The sequence below is a fragment of the Palaemon carinicauda genome, chromosome 26, assembly GCF_036898095.1.
Source record: "Palaemon carinicauda isolate YSFRI2023 chromosome 26, ASM3689809v2, whole genome shotgun sequence".
NCBI lineage: Eukaryota > Metazoa > Arthropoda > Malacostraca > Decapoda > Palaemonidae > Palaemon > Palaemon carinicauda.
In genome coordinates, this window is record NC_090750.1 from 85,338,075 (window position 1) to 85,356,295 (window position 18,221).

The 18,221-nt window shown below is 39.1% G+C and overlaps 1 protein-coding gene across 2 annotated transcripts in view; it reads left to right on the forward strand.

The window, feature by feature from the left end:
• The window catches only part of LOC137619651 (ketimine reductase mu-crystallin), a 32,467-nt gene extending 14,543 nt beyond the window's left edge, over positions 1-17,924 (forward strand). For both annotated transcript variants that reach the window (XM_068349879.1, XM_068349878.1), the window contains exons 4-9: positions 1,970-2,051; positions 4,562-4,647; positions 5,064-5,256; positions 5,477-5,578; positions 7,298-7,402; positions 17,687-17,924. In XM_068349879.1, the coding sequence (XP_068205980.1) occupies positions 1,970-2,051; positions 4,562-4,647; positions 5,064-5,256; positions 5,477-5,578; positions 7,298-7,402; positions 17,687-17,766 (648 nt within the window). In that variant the 3' untranslated portion in view covers positions 17,767-17,924. The remainder of the gene's footprint in view (positions 1-1,969; positions 2,052-4,561; positions 4,648-5,063; positions 5,257-5,476; positions 5,579-7,297; positions 7,403-17,686) is intronic.
• The last annotated feature ends 297 nt before the right edge of the window (positions 17,925-18,221 follow it).

The window sequence follows — 18,221 nt, forward strand, 5'->3', positions numbered from 1 at the left end:
TTGGCTGTGATTAGCTTTGGTTGGTCTCTTATAACCGAGACCTAAAAAATTCTCTTGCTGTATGTAATAATAATAATAATAATAATAATAATAATAATAATAATAATAATAATAATAATAATAATCTTGCTTATAACCCATTGTTGTTCGCAACGGATCTCTCTGCGTAAGTTTATTCTGAGGCAACACTATTATTATTATTATCATCATCATCATCATTATTATTATTATTATTATTATTTTTATTATTATTATTACTACTAGCTAACCTATAACCCTAGTTGGAAAAGCAAGATGCTATAAACCCAAGGGCTCCAACAGGGAATAATAGCCCAGTGAGGAAAGGAAACTATGAAATATTCGAAGTACATTAACATTATTATTATTATTATTATTATTAGCCAAGCTACAACCCTAGTTGGAAAAGCAAGAAGCTATAAGCCCAAGGACTCCAATAGGGAAAAATAGCCCAGTGAGGAAAGGAAATAAGGAAATAAACAAATGATGAGAATAAATTAACAATAAATCATTCTAAAAACCATAACAACGTAAAAACAGATATGTCATATATAAACTATAGAAAGACTCATGTCAGCCTGGTCAACATAAAAACATTTGCTCCAACTTTGAACTTTTGAAGTTCTACTGATTCAACTACCCGGTTAGGAAGATCATTCCACAACTTGGTAACAGCTGGAATAAAACTTCTTGAATGCTGTGTTGTATTGAGCATCATGATGGAAAAGGCCTGGCTATTAGAATTAACTGCCTGCCTAGTATTACGAACAGGATAGAATTGTCCAGGGAGATCTGAATGTAAAGGATGGTCAGAGTTATGAAAAATCTTATGCAACATGCATAAAGAACTAATTGAACGACGGTGCCAAAGATTAATATCTAGAATAATATCTTTCATATACTGTATCAACTATAAAAAAACAAGAGAAAGATAAATAAGATAGAATAGTGTGCCCGAGTGCACCCTCAAACAAGAGAACTCAATTTGGATAGACTTTCAAGGCTGTCATTTCATCCTATGAAACCATTTTTAAAAATTTATTTTGAGATCCTAATGCGCTATTTTTTTCTATTTTCATTGAAATTGTGTTGATGACAGATTGGAATTATACCGAAAAATAGATTCAGTTATTGTACCCAGGTTAATGCAATACAAAATATGCTTACATTAATAGGAGTTTAGTTATTAGATACTAGAAAAGTAGAAACTTTCAGAAGTGAAAAGTTGCTTAAAGTGACCCATTTAGATTGTAGAATAAAACAATTATAAGAATTCCTTGTCGAAGAAAACTAGTGGGCTAAGGAGGAAAAATATTAAAATGAGATGAGATGTAGATGATCATTTCGTTTTGAGATCTTTCCTTTGCTAAATATGATGATCTAAAAGATATTTCAGGTTCCCATATAGAGTTTGATAATTTATCTTAATCAGTAATGACCCGATAATTTACATCTCTCAGTTAGGAAACGTTTCCTTTTGAAATTAATTGTTTTCATAAGCTTTTGCATTGTTGTGGCCTGATTGGTAACGTCTGTCTAGTGATTGCCAGACTGGGGTTCGAATCCCGCTCAGACTCGTTAGTGCCATTAGTGTCTGCAACCTTACCATCCTTGTGAGCTAAGGTTGGGGGGTTTGGACGAGGCTATAGGTTTATCTGCTGAGTCATCAGCAGCCACTGCCTGGCCCTCCCTGGTCCTAGCTTGGGTGGAGAGGAGGCTTGGGCGCTGATCATATAATATATGGTCAGTCTTTAGGGCATTGTCCTGATTACTAGGGCAATGTCACTGTCCCTTGCCTCTGCCATTCATGAGCGACTTTAAATCTTTAAACCTTTAAAATAGTAGTCCACTCTCATTATAGTTTATTTTTCTAATTGATATCTATTGTTAGGAAATCTACTGTTGTATAATGACTGGCCTAATAATAATAAGTATGTGATTTTCTTTACAGATTTTAGATGGCGAAGTCATCACAGAAATGCGGACAGCAGCTGCTTCAGCTGTGGCTACATTAGAACTTGTTGAGAAGAAAAGTAAGTTGGCGTCTAATTTAGATATTATTATTATTATTATTATTATTATTATTATTATTATTATTATTATTATTAATTGCTAAGCTACAACCCTAGTTGGAAAAGCAGGATGTTATAAGCTCAGGGGCCAAACAGGGAAAATAGCCCAGTGAGGAAAGGAAACAAGGAAAAATAAAATATTTTAAGAAGAGTAACAACATTGAAATAAATATTTCATATACAAACTTTAAATAATTTAACAAAACAAGAGGAAGAGAAATTGGATAGAATAGTGTGCCCGAGTGTACCCTCAAGCAAGAGAACTCTAACCCAAGACAGTGGAAGACCATGGTACAGAGGCCATGGCACTACCCACGACTAGAGAACAATGGTTTGATTTTGGAGTGTCCTTCTCCTAGAAGAGCTGCTTACCATAGCTAAAGAGTCTCTTCTACCCTTATCAAAAGGAAAGTAGCCACTGACCAATTACAGTGCAGTAGTTAATCCCTTGGGTGAAGAAGAATTGTTTGATAATCTCAGTGTGTCAGGTGAATGAGGACAGAGGAGAATCTGTAAAGAATAAGCCAGACTATTCGGTGTATGAGTAGGCAAAGGGAAAGAACCGTAACTAGAGGGAAGGATCCAATGTAGTACTGTCTGGACAGTCAAAGGACCCCATAATTCTCTAGCGATAGTATGTCAAGGGTAAAAAATTTGTCTTATCAAAGGATCCAAGCCTCAGCTAAAATCAATAGAGCAAGTTCTGATTTAAGTGAAGAAACCCATGTAAAAACTAATATCATACTTTGAAAACATCTTTATGGTCGGTGAACTGACAATCTTCACATGTACTACACTCTTCGCCCCCATTTTAAAAGTCTACTATCTCTTGGATAATCAGGCCTCTTGCCACTAAATGCCTGCTACAACTTCCACTCTGTTTTGTCACCTACAGCTTAGAAATTATACATTATTTTCGCCAGTTAGAGAAATGGGTAAAAACGTTAGCATACTTGTATACTAAACAGTATATATGAAATATTAAAAAATATATAAAATATATTAAGATCAACAGCAACATTAAAATGGATCAATCATAATAACTATGAAAAGTATCTGCAACAAGAGGTTCCACCGATTTATCCGTTAGATTAGGAAGATTAATTTACAATCAGGTCCTGTTTGAATAAAACTTCTGGAATACTGGTGGTATTGAGTCTTATGATGAGGAAGGCAAGACTGTTGGAATTAACTGTATACCTAGTACTGCATAAAAAGAGAAAATAAAATGGTACAGTCTGGAAATATCTTAATGCAAAGGATGGTTAGAATTAGAAAATTCTTATGCAACATGTACAAAGAACTGAACGATGGTGCCAGAAATTTATATCCTGATTAGGACTAAGGAATTTACTAGACAACAGGTTTTTATCCAACAAGTTAAGATGAAAGTCAACATATGAAGACCTAACAGGAGAACATTACTCAAAACAAGGTATTATGAATTAAAACATTTCTTCAGGATAGATTGATCACCAAAAATCTTAGAATACTTTCTCAAAACAGTATGTCAATATTCGTGCAACTGAAGAATAAACGGATCGGATGTGTTTCTGAAAAGTATATTTGCCATCAAGAAGCACACCTAGGATTTTAACCCTAACAAAACTCAATGTATGATTGTAAGTAGTTCAGGGGCAGTGGCTCTTCAACATCCAGACCTTTGAATTGACAATGTACCCCAAATTATTTACAAGGGATATATATCTGCACTGTTGCCAAGTGTTACAGAAACTGAGCATTTATAAATGTGAACTGTACTTAAACAAAATACCCATCCAAGCTAGGATCGGGAAGACTAGATAGTGGCTGCCGATGACTTTGCATGTACTTTAGACATAATAAACTTCCTCCCTACTAACAAATTCCTTACCAATAGTTATTATTATTATTATTATTATTATTATTATTATTATTATTATTATTTCTTGCTAAGCTACAACCCTAGTTGGAAAAGCAGGATGCTATAAGCTCAGGGGCCCCAACAGGGAAAATAGCCCAGTCAGGAAAGGAAACAAGGAAAAATAAAATATTTTAAGAACAGTAAAAACATTGAAATAAATATTTCCTATATTAACTATAAAAACTTAACAAAACAAGAGGAAGAGAAACTAGATAGAACAGTGTGCCCGAGTGTACCCTCAAGCAAGAGAACTCTGTCCAACCTACTACCTATAAGAGATATTAAGTTTTTTTTACGGAGAAATCTATCAAAGATCGAGTGGAGATTCATCTCAATCCACAGATTGCAAGGAGCTGATGGATCACAAGCATTTTTGTCTGAGTAGTCAGTGAGGAATGATATAAAGTATTTTTGACAAGTAAAGTACACAGGAGACTTGGGAAATTTAGATTTTAAATGACGCCTTTAATATTAGCTGTTAGAGAGGACTGTATGCTGGTAATTACAAGAATATTTGGACTTCTAGTACCTAAGTAATAACTTTTGTAATATGTATTCTTAATTACAGGTAATTTGATAGTTGCTGTTCTTGGAGCTGGTACACAGGGCCGTTCACATGCACGTGTTATGTCGTACTTATTTAAGGGCTGCAAGGTACTTATAAGTGACTTTACCAGACTTATCAAAGCATTATATCATCATCATCATCATCATCATCATTATTATTATTATCATTATTATTATTATCATCATCATCATATTTCTACTATTATTACCATCATCATTATAAATGAAAATGTACAAACATACATATACATAACAATACTAAAAGCCTTCTACTTACAAGCTAAGTTTCTGAATATTATCTTGGTCAAGTATGCAGAAAGTGGAAAACAAAGAGAAGAGAATAACGCAAATTGAGGCGTGCTTAAACAAACATACTATGTACAGTCTTTGCACCCATAAATAACAAACAGAGCTACGGCAATCAAACCTTGATGCAAACTGGATTAGGATTATATTTGTAAAGTTTGAAACACAGTGCATCAATTATAAGCTCTACTTAACAGATTAGGATTTGGAGCAGGACCAAACAGTCGTCTCAAACCCTTGCAGCAACTTTGGCATCAGAAGGAATAGTGATGGAGGTGGTAACGAGTGTGGAGGAAGCAGTCAAAGATGCAGATATTATCAACACCTGTACCATGGCATCCAAGCCTATTCTGAAAGCTGAATGGGTGAAACCAGGTGCCCATATTAATAGTAAGTGAAAACTATTTACCCTTTTTCTGATACAATATATGAACTGATTGAGTTGAAGTTCAAACAATCTACAGTGCAAAATAAATGACAGATCTAATTCTAGAAGAGCTCATCAAAATTACTATGTAACTATCCAGAATACAGTACAAAGAAAATGAGTTCTTATCAAATCCTTATTATTAGTACAGTACCAGGAATGTCCCCTTAATTTCTTCTATAGGTGTTGGAGCCCCTTCCCCTGACAAACAAGAACTCGAGGAAGAACTTGTTCGAAAGGCAATGATATATGCAGACAGTAAAGATGCTGCCTTTAAAGAGTCAGGTATGGTGACGTCTTCAAACAGTATACATATTTTCTGTCTTGGTTTAGTTGAAAATAAGGAATTCTATAATAAAGTTGTATTATAAGAAAAAAAAATACAATGATTGTTATACAGGATATAATAAATAACTTATTTAATATCATTATTAAATTATTTAGTCAAACCAACAAGTTTAAACTTTTAACTCATGGGTTTAGCCAAACAGTCCATTCTCGATAGATGGATCTTATTTCTGGTATAATCCAGGAACATAATTGGTGGATTAACCTTAAATCTGCACTCTTTGGTGTAGATGCAACAGTTCCTCCTTTACTTAAACCAGGTGGCTCTGTCACTTACTGTCCAAAGGAAAAGGCAACCCTTTTGGCAGATGCATTTGACAGTAAGCAGAGTAATGAGAAACTCGAACTTCCTCATTCCTGTTTTCCCGAGGCTAAACTAATTAGTTTAGCTTTTTGAGCTTGTGAAATTACAGCTCTCTTGACGGACCTTAATGCTTATGGAGGTGTAGACTCAAATGGTATTTTCCTTTGTTTTTTTATAAAAACTGCAGACTTCTTAGATCCAAAGTTATCTGTTATTTTACATAAGTTAGTTAGAAGAGGAGCTTTCAGCACTTGTTGGAGAATTGGTAATGTTACTCCACTATGTAAATGTGTTTGTGGTAGCTCAAGTCCAACTGATTACTAGCCAATTTCCATAACTCCCATATTATCTAAAGTTTTTGAATGTCTTTTGGCAAAACATCTTAATATGTTTGTTGAAGGTAATCATCTGTTCCCAAGTTTGCAATTTGTTTTTGTAAAGACCTTGGAGCATGTGATGTCCTTCTTACAATCTTCAATGCTGTACACAAATCCCTTGATTGTGGTCAGGAAGTTCGTATGATTGGCCTTGATTTTGGTGCTGCCTTTGACCATGTTGATCATGAGGCCCTTTTCTTCAAACTTAAACAGTTGGGAGTGGGTGGTTCGTTTCTCAGCATCATTATTGAATTTTTTAGTAACAGATCGCAAAGAGTTGTTGTTGATGGGCACCATAGTGAGTATAGGAATGTGATATCTGGTGTTCCTCAGGGTAGTGTTCTTGGCCCATTACTTTTCATACTATATACACATGACATGTGATTTGGCCTAGAAAACAAGCTTGTTCCATATGCAGATGATGCTACTCTCTTTGCATCAATTCCATCTCCTCAATGTAGACCTAGGGTTGCTGAATCCCTTAATAGAGATCTAGCTAAAATTAGTGCATGGTGAAAATTATGGGGTATGAAGTTGAATCCTAACAAAACTTAAAGTATGATTGTAAATAGGTCAAGGACAGTGGCTCCTCAACATCCAGATCTCAGCATTGATAATGTTTCTTTAATTTTGTATGACTGTTTTAGCACCAAAATAAAGTCCTAAAAATTAAAAGCACAATTTTATATCAAAATGACTTGTTTTTCAAATAAAAATATGAAAAACTGTGCACAACACTCCTAAGAAAGGCAAATTATTTACATAAACTTCAAGAAACTGCAATTCACAGTGGAACTTTGTTCAATGTTTGAAATTTTAAAATGAAGTAAATTTGTCTGACAATTATGCCTCGGCATTATATGACAATAACACTGAATGGAGCAGCGCTATGTTGTGTAAGAATTAAAAATTGTAGTACTGTACACAGTTTGGCTCACATAAATAGTAATACTACACTGTTTCTTTCATCCACAGGGGATGTTATTAAAGCTGGTGCTTCAGTGTTTGCAGAAATTGGGGAAGTAATTCTACAAACTCGAGTGGCTAGGAAGGACAGCACAACAATATTCAAATCTCTAGGTAAGCAATATATTACATGTTTCAGTAAAAAAAAAAAAAATATTCAAAAGGTGATGTGGAAAATTAGAAGAAGCTCCAAATGATATAAGTTCCATAAACTCTTATGACCATATGCAATTTCAGTACAGTAAAGGTCAAACTAGAACCTCAATCAGTTACTCAGTGGAGTTTCATTTACTACTTAGCAACAAGGCTGACATATCCTTATGAAATAGCTGAATTTTTTTTTTCTATCATATGATGAGGGATTTCTTTTTTTTAAATCTTGATAAAAAATTGTTAAACAGAAAAACACCACCATCAGAATGATAACAGGAAGCCCAAGGGTTTGGAGCCACTCCTAGGTCTTTCCCTTAGTTAGGCCCCATGTCACATGAAGGATATACTTTTGACAAGAATGGCGAATCTTCCCAACCTGCTTAGATCACTGTCACACTGTAACCATATAAATATCTAGGAGAGACTGCAATCTTGCAGTTCAACAGCTTCAGTTGCAAAAATTTCACCCTAGAGTGGCTGAGTGAAAGCAGCCTCTTCCTTGATGAGAGGTGTCCTATGAGGGACTGTTACAGGTTGTCTGGTAGACTAGGATTAGGATCAGAACTGAAAGTACAGTAACAAAAATCAGTTGAACTAAAGCTGTTCTGGTGTCAGTATACAACCCAAAGATAATGGCTCTCGTAAAGAAGATAAGTTCAGACTTCCTTTAGTTATTGACACAATATAGCCTGTCGTTTAGATACTTGTTCAGTGGTCACCAACAACCTGTTGATTTTGGAACCCAGAAAAGACAACTAAAGGAGTGAGGACAATAATTTTCCCTTCTTAAACCACGGGTTCTGGACCAGTGTAGTTCCCTTGCTGTCTAAAACCCTAAACCTTTCATCAGGATTGCCACTGTATTTCTCTAAGTCACTGACAGTGACAGGATGAGGAAGGTGGGACTTGTCTCCAGAAAGGGAGTCAAGAACCAACTATGACAATGTTTGCAGCCCACACTTCTGCTCCTCTCTCCTTCCAGGGCCTCCCATATTGCTGAATAAAGTCCCAATGGTTGAAGAACTTCTGTGGAAGATGGTAACTTCATTTTTACTTTCCTACTTTAGATGCAGATTTTGCTAACAATTACCATTATTCTATTGCCCAAAAGGGTAACTGCCGTCCCCTCATTAGTGTCTGTTTGTTGGAACGAATTGGTAGAATTACCTAGATAATGCTGAAAATCATTTGGTACTGCAATGCCAATGCGAAACACAGGCTATTCCATCTTAGTTTTAAAGATGATCTGGAGGATAAAGGGGTATCCAGGTTCATCATTCCTGATCTGGTCACTGTGACGAACCAATTTTAGTTTCTTAACCAACCTTTCATGGAACAGGGAAGGATTAAGCAGTATAAAATAGACCTTCAGTTTATAGCATCCAAGGAGGACAGACAGGTCCATAGTCTCATTGGCTAGAAAATAGACCAATGTCCATAAATGGGGAACGATGCCAGTTCCAGCAAAACTGCCATCCTCCTGTTAATGACCTCTTCTATGACTTGCCCTTCTCTACCAACAAAGAACTGCTGACTACAATAATCCTCTGGCAGCTGGTGATAACTAAAGACTTTAGAGAGCATCTCTCAGTTATATTAGACTTACAGGAGAAAGGATTATAGATGGAATGTAGGATTTTGCAAGTCTACTTCACTATGCCCTCCACAGATGAAGGTAGGATACCCACCAGCTAAAACTTTGATGGTACTGGTTACTGGTACTAAATGTGATGGTACTGCTTACTGATTGATGTATGAGCTTGTATCGCCACAGAGAGATGCCCAATGATGAGGAACGATCCTCCTATATCACATCAGGTCTTTTTAAATATTTAACTTAGCCGGTGAATATATAATAGCTGCAACTCTGTTGCTCGACAGACAAAAAACAGTAAAAACTCGCCAGCGATCGCTATACAGGTTGCGGGTGTGCCCACCAGCGCCAACTGTCGGCCAGATACCACTCTCTCGATGTAAACAAAGACTCAATTTCTTCTCTGTCGACGTGTCGACAAGACGTACTTTTACTCGCTGTAGAACCTGGAGTTTTCTCAACATATTTGGTGAAGTACTTCATTTTGGTTTGAGCTTTCGCAGTGCAGGTGTTTTATCTTCATCTTAAATCTTGAACTCGTTTTGGATAGATTTAATTTTTGGTGACAAAGAGAGTATGGACTTTCTTTGACTTTTAAATGGCCGACCCTTCCCTTAGACGGAAGTGTGTTTAGGCTTTTAGTAATTATCTTATCACGTTATAAATTAATTATAGATTTTCCTCTATATATTTTATATCTCACCGCCTTTATTAGGCCTCTTCGATTAACTTTCCATTTATAATAAACATAAAAAATAAATTTTAATGTTTTGTTTATATGCGACCTTTCCTGAGAGTAGGCGGTCCTAACTTGGAAACCGAAGTTAAACAACGTTGAGCCCTTTCAATCGTAAATAGCTTTTAAAGAGCAAATGATTTAAAACTTTTTAAATGAATATTTTTAATAAATATTTTATGAAAGATTTTCTTTGAATAGTCTTCGTACTGTTTTCAAAGATGAACTAACGTTTAGTTTATTTATGCTACGCAGTTTGCGCTCTATCGTTACGATAGAGAGAGAGAGTATCACGGTTTCACTTTGCAGAAAGAGTAAATCGATTCTGACGTTTTGTTCATTCTTCTTTCAAAGCTTAAATGTTTTAAATTCTATTTTAAAGGAACTTTTTAATTGAAAAACCTTTCAGTTTTTTCCTTTGGTCAAATAACATGTTTTTTTGACGAAACGTAATTGGGCTCTTCTCTTAGGTGCGAAATCAAGAGAGAGAGAGAGAGAGAGAGATAGAGACGGAGGGAGAGAGAGGAGAGAAAACGTTCCGTTCAAGCGGGTAACGTTTTTAGTTTTATTCTCGTCCCCAGGCAATGTACGGTGAGAGATTGAAAACGTAGTTTTGAATGAACTAGTGTTTATTCTCTTCCCCAACCACTGAATTTTTTATCTTAAAAGATGTTTACTGTTTTTTTGCTGGTATTAATGTGCTTGCATTATACGACTGATTTCGCATTTACTACCTTTTGATGAGGGTAGAATTGCGTGCTTCAGGTAGAAATCAGTAAAAGTTTCGATTTCAGTGAAATAAGTGCAAAACAGAAAATCGTAGTGATAAAGTGATATTGCGCAAAGTGTTACAGTGTTGCGTCCGAGGGTTCGTCTGTTCGTGCCTGTCGTTCACCTAGTCCGGGACCTCTTGCAAGCTCCCAAGCCCAGGGGAGAAGTAATGTCGTACGACTTATGGGTTCGAGAGGCCTTGATCAGCGAACAGACGTTTCCCTCTATGGTATCGGGTGTATCTTACCAAGATCTCCCCTACCATAAGGCGAGAGAGACAATTTTCTCCTCGTCATCCGAAGGCTTTTCGCATAAGAAACCTGAAACAAGGTTTCGAGGCCCTTAAGCGAAAGTCAGTCCTTTCAGGACAGGTCCAGCGTCCTGGTTGCAGCCATTAGGACAGCTCTGACCCTATGCAGTCATCGGATAACTGCTCGCCGCCTAACAAAAGCGTAACACAGACTCCGAGAGTCTTTTTGTTGGCAGAGTGTTGCGGTCACAGACGTTACCCTCGTCTCTTACCGCAACCATTTCCGTTGATCCTAAATGGGTTGTACGGCAAGACATGCAGAATAAGCTTGCCTCCCTTATGGAAGACTATTCTGCCGATTAGTCCGTTGAGCCTAGCCGTTTATCTCATCGAGATCCTGGCTTTCAGCCAACCTAACATTCCTTTGTGCGTCCTGTTGACGTTGGCGTAGCTAAGTCACGTCAGTCAGGTTGTTTAGAACCACACTCGATGCGGTCTCGTGTGGATTTTCAGCCACATTTGGACGTTAGGCCACTTGCTGATGCTCCTGTTGACGTTCAGGACGTTCGCTAACAATCGGAGTTGACTTGTTTTGACGCTGTGCGTCAACCTCCGCATTCTAGAGTTGTTTTGACTGCTCAGTCTAGGCGGTCAAAGCAGTCTCGAGTGGACACTGTGCGTCCTCACGCACCTGTTGTTGTTGACAGTTCACAGACTGTCAAGCAGTTACATGACGTTGCGTCCTGGTCTCTCGCACCTGTTGTTGTTGACAGTTCACAGACTGTCAAGCAGTTACATGACGTTGCGTTCTGGTCCGCTACTAATGCACCAGTGCGTGTGGACTCAGCTTGTAAAGCATTGCCACCACGGTAGGTCTCTCCCTTGCTTGAGACTCAGCTATTATCGGACAAGGTTCCTTTAGATGAGGAAGTTGCTGTTCCCCCTCCTACTGATATTCCCTTGAGGACTCTGTCAGACGGAGAGGAGCCTAAAGCTGCTTAGCCCTCTATGAACTTTAAATAAATCATGCTGATTTTTAAGGATCTTTGTCCGGATCTTTTTGTAACTGCTGCTCCTCGTTCGCCTAAACGTCAGAGCTTACACTAGGCCTAGCTACTTCGAAGCCGTTGTTTTATAAGCTAGTGCTCTCTCGCTCTCCTAGAGAGCTTTACGTTTGCTAGGCGACTGGTTTATCACCAGGAGGAGTTTGGGGGATACAGCCTTTGCTTTCCCTTCTTTTAAACTGGCTTATAGAGCGAGAGTCTGATATGACACGAGAGAAGTTCTCGGCTTGGGAGTTCCTGCCTCTGCCCAGATAGACTTCTCAAATCTCGTAGACTCTCCCTGGCGCCTGGCCAGGAGACGCTCCAAGATTTTACAGGTCAACTTCACAGCTGTTTTCGAGCCTTTGAAGTTTTGCTGTACAATTATGTCATGCATAAACAAGGCTTTCAGGGATGGCTCCAATGATCTGACAGCCACGTTCTCTGCAGGGACAAGTCCCTCAGGGATGGCTCCATGATTTGGCAGCCATGTTCACTGCAGGAGTACGTAAGAGGCAAGTGCGCTCAATGTGTTCATTGTCAAGACAAACTTCGCGATGAAGTCTACCAGGCTGTCTTGACAGCATTTATGGAAGGCGACTGGATGGTCTCTCTCGACCTTCAGGAGGCATGCTTCCACATTCCTATACACCCGGATTCCCAACTGTTTCTGAGGTTTGTTTACAGGAATGTGGGGTACCAGTTTCGAGCTATCGGAGATCAGAGCCTCCCTGTACTTGGACGACTGGCTTCTCAGAGCCTCTTCCAGTCATCGCTGTCTGAAGGATCTCAATTGGACTCTAGATCTGGCCAAGGAATTGGGACTCCTAGTCAATTTGGAAAAGTCACAGCTGGTCCCATCCCAAACTATTCTGTATTTAGGGATGGAGATTCAGTCAAGTTTTTCGGGCTTTTCCGTCGGCCCCCAGAATAGATCAAGCCCTGCTCTCCATCCAGAAGATGCTGAAGAAAGAACGCTGCTCAGTCAGGCTGTGGATGAGTCTGGTAGGGACGCTGTCATCCCTGGAGCAATTTGTCTCGCTAGGAAGGCTACACCTCCATCCTCTTCAATTCCATCTGGCTTTTCACTGGAAAAAGGACAAGACGCTAGAGGCGGTCTCGATCCCGATTTCCGAAAAGATAAAGTCTTGTCTGACTTGGTGGAAGGACAATATCAGCCTACAAGAGGGTTTTCCCCTGGCAGTTCAGATACCCAACCACGTTCTCTTCTCGGACGCATCGGACTTGGGCTGGGGCGCGACGCTGGACGGTCGGGAATGCTCAGGTCTGTGGAACTCGAGTCAGAGGAGCATGCATATCAACAGCAAGGAGCTGTTGGCGGTTCATCTGGCCTTGATAAGCTTCGAGAATCTCCTTTGAGGCAAGGTGGTGGAGGTAAACTCGGACAACACCACGGCCTTGGCGTACATTTACAAACAGGGAGGTACCCACTCACTGACTTTGTACGAGGTTGCAAGGGACCTGCTCATCTGGTCAAAAGATCGAGGCATCTCCCTAGTAACCAGGTTCATCCAGGGCGACTTGAACGTCCTAGCAGATTGTCTCAGTCGGAAAGGTCAAGTAATTCCAATCGAATGGACCCTCCACAAGGATGTGTGCAAGAGACTTTGGGCGACTTGGGGTCAACCCACCATAGATCTCTTTGCAACCTCGCTGACCAAGAGGCTTCCAATCTATTGCTCTCCAGTCCCGGACCCAGCAGCAATACATATAGATGCCTTCCTCCTAGATTGGTCACATCTGGATCTTTACGCATTCCCACCATTCAAGATTGTCAACAAGGTACTGCAGAAGTTCGCCTCTCACGAAGGGGCAAGGTTGACGTTAGTTGCTCCCCTCTGGCCCGCGAGAGAATGGTTCACTCTAAGAGTAGACCTTCTACGTCAGCCACACGTAAAGAAGGTACACCAAAGCCTCCACGCTCTTCGTCTGACTGCCTTCAGACTATCGAAAGACTCTCGAGAGCTAGAGGCTTTTCGAAGGAAGCAGCCAGTGCGATTGCTAGAGCAAGGAGAGCTTCTACCATTAGAGTCTACCAATCGAAGTGGGAAGTCTTCCGAGACTGGTGCAAGTTAGTTTCTGTATCCTCGACCAGTACCTCTGTAGCCCAAATAGCTGATTTTCTCTTATACCTGAGAAAAGGACGATCCCTTTCAGCTCCCACTATCAAGGGCTACAGAAGCATGTTGGCATCGGTCTTCCGGCATAGAGGCTTAGATCTTTCCAACAATAAAGATCTGCAAGACCTCCTTAAGTCTTTCGAGACCACTAAGGAGCGTCGTTTGGCTACTCCTGGGTGGAATTTAGACGTGGTCCTAAGATTCCTCCTGTCAGACAGGTTTGAGCCTTTACAGTCAGCCTCCCTGAAAGATCTCACTCTTAAGACTCTTTTCCTGGTATGCTTAGCCTCAGCTAAAAGAGTCAGTGAGATTCATGCCTTCAGCAAGAACATCGGATTTTCGTCAGAAAAAGCCACTTGTTCTCTGCAACTTGGTTTTCTAGCCAAAAATGAGCTACCTTCTCGTCCTTGGCCTAAATCTTTCGATATTCCCAGCTTATCGGAGATCGTAGGCAATGAACTAGAAAGAATCTTATGCCCTGTTAGAGCTCTTAAGTTCTACTTAGCTCGTACTAAACCTTTACGAGGCCAATCTGAAGCGTTATGGTGTTCGGTTAAGAAACCATCCTTGCCTATGTCAAAGAATGCTTTGTCATGTTTTATCAGATTGTTAATACGAGAAGCTCATTCACACTTGAGTGAGGAAGACCGATCTTTGCTTAAGATTAAGACGCACGAAGTTAGAGATGTAGCAACTTCCGTGGCCTTTAAGCAAAATAGATCTCTGCAAAGTATCATGGACGCAACCTATTGGAGAAGCAAGTCAGTGTTCGCGTCATGTTACTTAAAAGATGTCCAGTCTCTTTACGAGAACTGCTACACACTGGGACCATTCGTAGCAGCGAGTGCAGTAGTGGGTGAGGGCTCAACCACTACAATTCCCTAATTCCATATCCTTTTAATCTGTCTCTTGAAATGTTTTAATGTTTTTATGGGTTGTCCGGAAGGCTAAGAAGCCTTTCGCATCCTGGTTGATTTGGCGGGTGGTCAAAGTCATTTCTTGAGAGCGCCCAGATTAGGGGTTTGATGAGGTCCTGTTGTATGGGTTGCAGCCCTTGATACTTCAGCTCCTGGGGGTCTGTCAGCATCCTAAGAGGATCGCGGGGCTCCGTAAGGAAGACGTACTTACAAGGCAGAGTAATCGTCTAAGTCGACTTCCTTACCAGGTACCTATTTATTTTGGTTTTGTTATATTGATAACTGTCAAAATGAAATAAAAAACTCTTAGCTTATACGATGTAAACATATTTAACTGGTCTCTACCCATCACCCTGGGTGTGAATCAGCTATTATATATTCACCGGCTAAGTTAAATATTTAAAAATGATATTTTAATTATAAAATAAATTTTTGAATACAGTATACTTACCCGGTGAATATATAAATTAAACGACCCTCCCTTCCTCCCCAATAGAGACGCAGTGGGATGAGAAGAAATTAAGTCTTTGTTTACATCGAGAGAGTGGTATCTGGCCGACAGTTGGCGCTGGTGGGCACACCCGCAACCTGTATAGCGATCGCTGGCGAGTTTTTACTGTTTTTTGTCTGTCGAGCAACAGAGTTGCAGCTATTATATATTCACCGGGTAAGTATATTCAAAAATTTATTTTATAATTAAAATATCATATTGAGCTGATTTTCCATCATACTTAGATCAGTCATTTACATCCGGTGCAACAGCTTTAACTGTAACACCGGGTGTACACTACACTTGACCGACCAAAAAGGTACCAGTTAGTGGGTGAGTACCATCACTTCCTCCTAAAGGAGAAGCGTGATCACTATACAGTAAGTGATTAAGAACTTTTAGTAAGAGGACTTCCCATTCAAATATCATCTGTTAAGGAAGAAGAGTGCAATAATGATAAAGGATGAGGCAGAAGAGGTTGGCAGGGGAGGAAGGGAGAGCAAAGTTCCAACAGTTTCTTTTGCCAACCATTTTTCCTTTCTGGGACACAAACCACTACACTGGGGGTTTTACTACAGGGGAAGCGATGAAAACACTCACTGAAACTGTACTGAACAGGGATTGCCACCTGGAGAACACTGTTGGTGCCATGTATGCTGCCTAACAAATAACTTTCGTTATTGGGAGCACGGGTGTTAGTGGCACTCATTCTGAATCGGGTAACTCCCTCCCAAGGCACAGTTGATATACAGAGTATCAAGGTTAGACAATTTACGCTCAAAGTTCATCTCTTTCCCGATTGGAAGACCAAGAACAACACCTCTTACTGACAAATCAAATGCTAATGGGCAGTTGAGATCTTGAGAGTTACTTACTACGCAAATATTCCAAGAAATACTAGATCTTGGCAAAACTGTTCACCCACATTGAAAGGGCAAAATATAGGGGTGGTTGTGGCCTATTGGTAACGTCTCTTCCTGGGGATCTCCAGACTGGGGTTCGAGTCCCGCTCAAACTTATCAGTTCCTTTAGTGTATGCAACCTCACCATCCTTGTGAGCTAAGGATGAGGGGGTTTGGGGAAGTCTAAAGGTCTACCTACTGAGTCATCAGCAGCCATTGCCTGGCCTCCCTTGTCCTAGCTTGGTTGAAAGGGGGCTTGAGTACTGATCATATATGGTCTGTCTCTAAGGCATTTTCCTGTTTGCTAGGGCAATGTCACTGTCTCTTGCCTCTGCCATTCTTGAGCAATCTTTAAGCTTTTAAACCTCTCAAGCCCGTAGCTAATGGATCCTTATTCTTAGCAGAATGAATCCATTGTATGCAGATAAGGCAATTTACAGGATCCAAAGCCCTACCCTAAAATATACAAGTAACAGTGATAGGGACACCATTCATGAAACCATATAGAGTTGGCCGAGTTATTGCACCCAATTTGGTTACACCTAACATTGATTTCACTTATTTGTAATACATATACTCCGTAACTGAAAACATTTATTTATTAATATCCCCAAGGAGAGCAGCCTACCTTGAACCTTCTCCTATCCCAAAAGGACCGTAATAGCACTCACGTCTTTTTGAAGAAAAAAAAAGAGACAATAGGATAAGACTAACTCGATTGAAAACAAAAAACCCTTCAAAAGTTTAATTCCCTCCCTTAAAGCGTCAAGTAGATTGCTGACCCCTTTGACATATCATAGGGTAGGGAAAGAGGCCATAACTAGGTAGTTGGAGCCCATGGCTTAAGAAAGCCGATGGGTTGGAAAAGATAATTACATAAATCATGCAAAGCAAGAATCAAGAAGTCTGTCTTGATAATTTTTCCACCTAGAATCAAAACTTTATGAAATAAAAAAAAAAAATCTTTTCTTAAATATTTCACCAAGGACTGAAAATAAAAATGATATTCTTGCAGTTCAAAACCCAAGTCTGGGAAAGGTTGAGAGTAACTAAACAGTTGCAAGACACAGGAGTGGTGAGACAGCTAACATCTGAATGACCAAGGTGCACAGCATCTATATGTAAAGGATGGAGGATCATTTATTTTCTATCGAATTCCTAGGTTTGGTATTCTGGCAAAGCACAGACAGGCTACATAAAAGTTACGGGTTTGAGGTGAAACAGGTTTTTTCAATAATAAAACATTCTTCAAACAATTACTATTAAGAAAAAGATTACATAAACACTGTAAGATGACCCATAATCTTTTTTTTTACAGAACTGTATTATGAAAAAAAAAATTCTATTGCATATCCTTACCTAAAATGTTGTTCTGAGAGTAAAATAACTGACATTTTCCAGGTCTTGCAGTTGAAGATGCAGTTACAGCACACTTAGTGTACAATCTCCTGATGAAAGAAAATGAGAAGAGGATTCCCTAACGTTTCACATTTAATAATCTTGCAGACTTCTTCCAATATGTCTGAAAATCATTATTTCTTTTTATTTCTACATCAGTTAATTTGATTAAGGTGTGACAGGGATGTTATGAACAGAATTCTGTCAAAGGCAGTAAAATAATATAAAAAAAAGTTTCAAAGGAATGTTTTATTACGACAAGTATATCACAGAACACCAGGATACAGGTTACATTCATGTTACTATAAGTTGCATTTAGTAAGGGCACCCTATGCATTAGATAGTACTACAGTACTCCCTTATAAACTACAATATTTAGAAATGTGAAAGATGATCCATTGTGAACTTTTTGTTCGCTACAGAACTGTATGACATAGATATTGATATTTGTGTAAGTTCTTATGGTAAAGTTGTAAGATGAAAATGTAGATTAGTTTTATATAGTAGCCATAAGATGTGAAAAAGTGTAAAAGGAAAT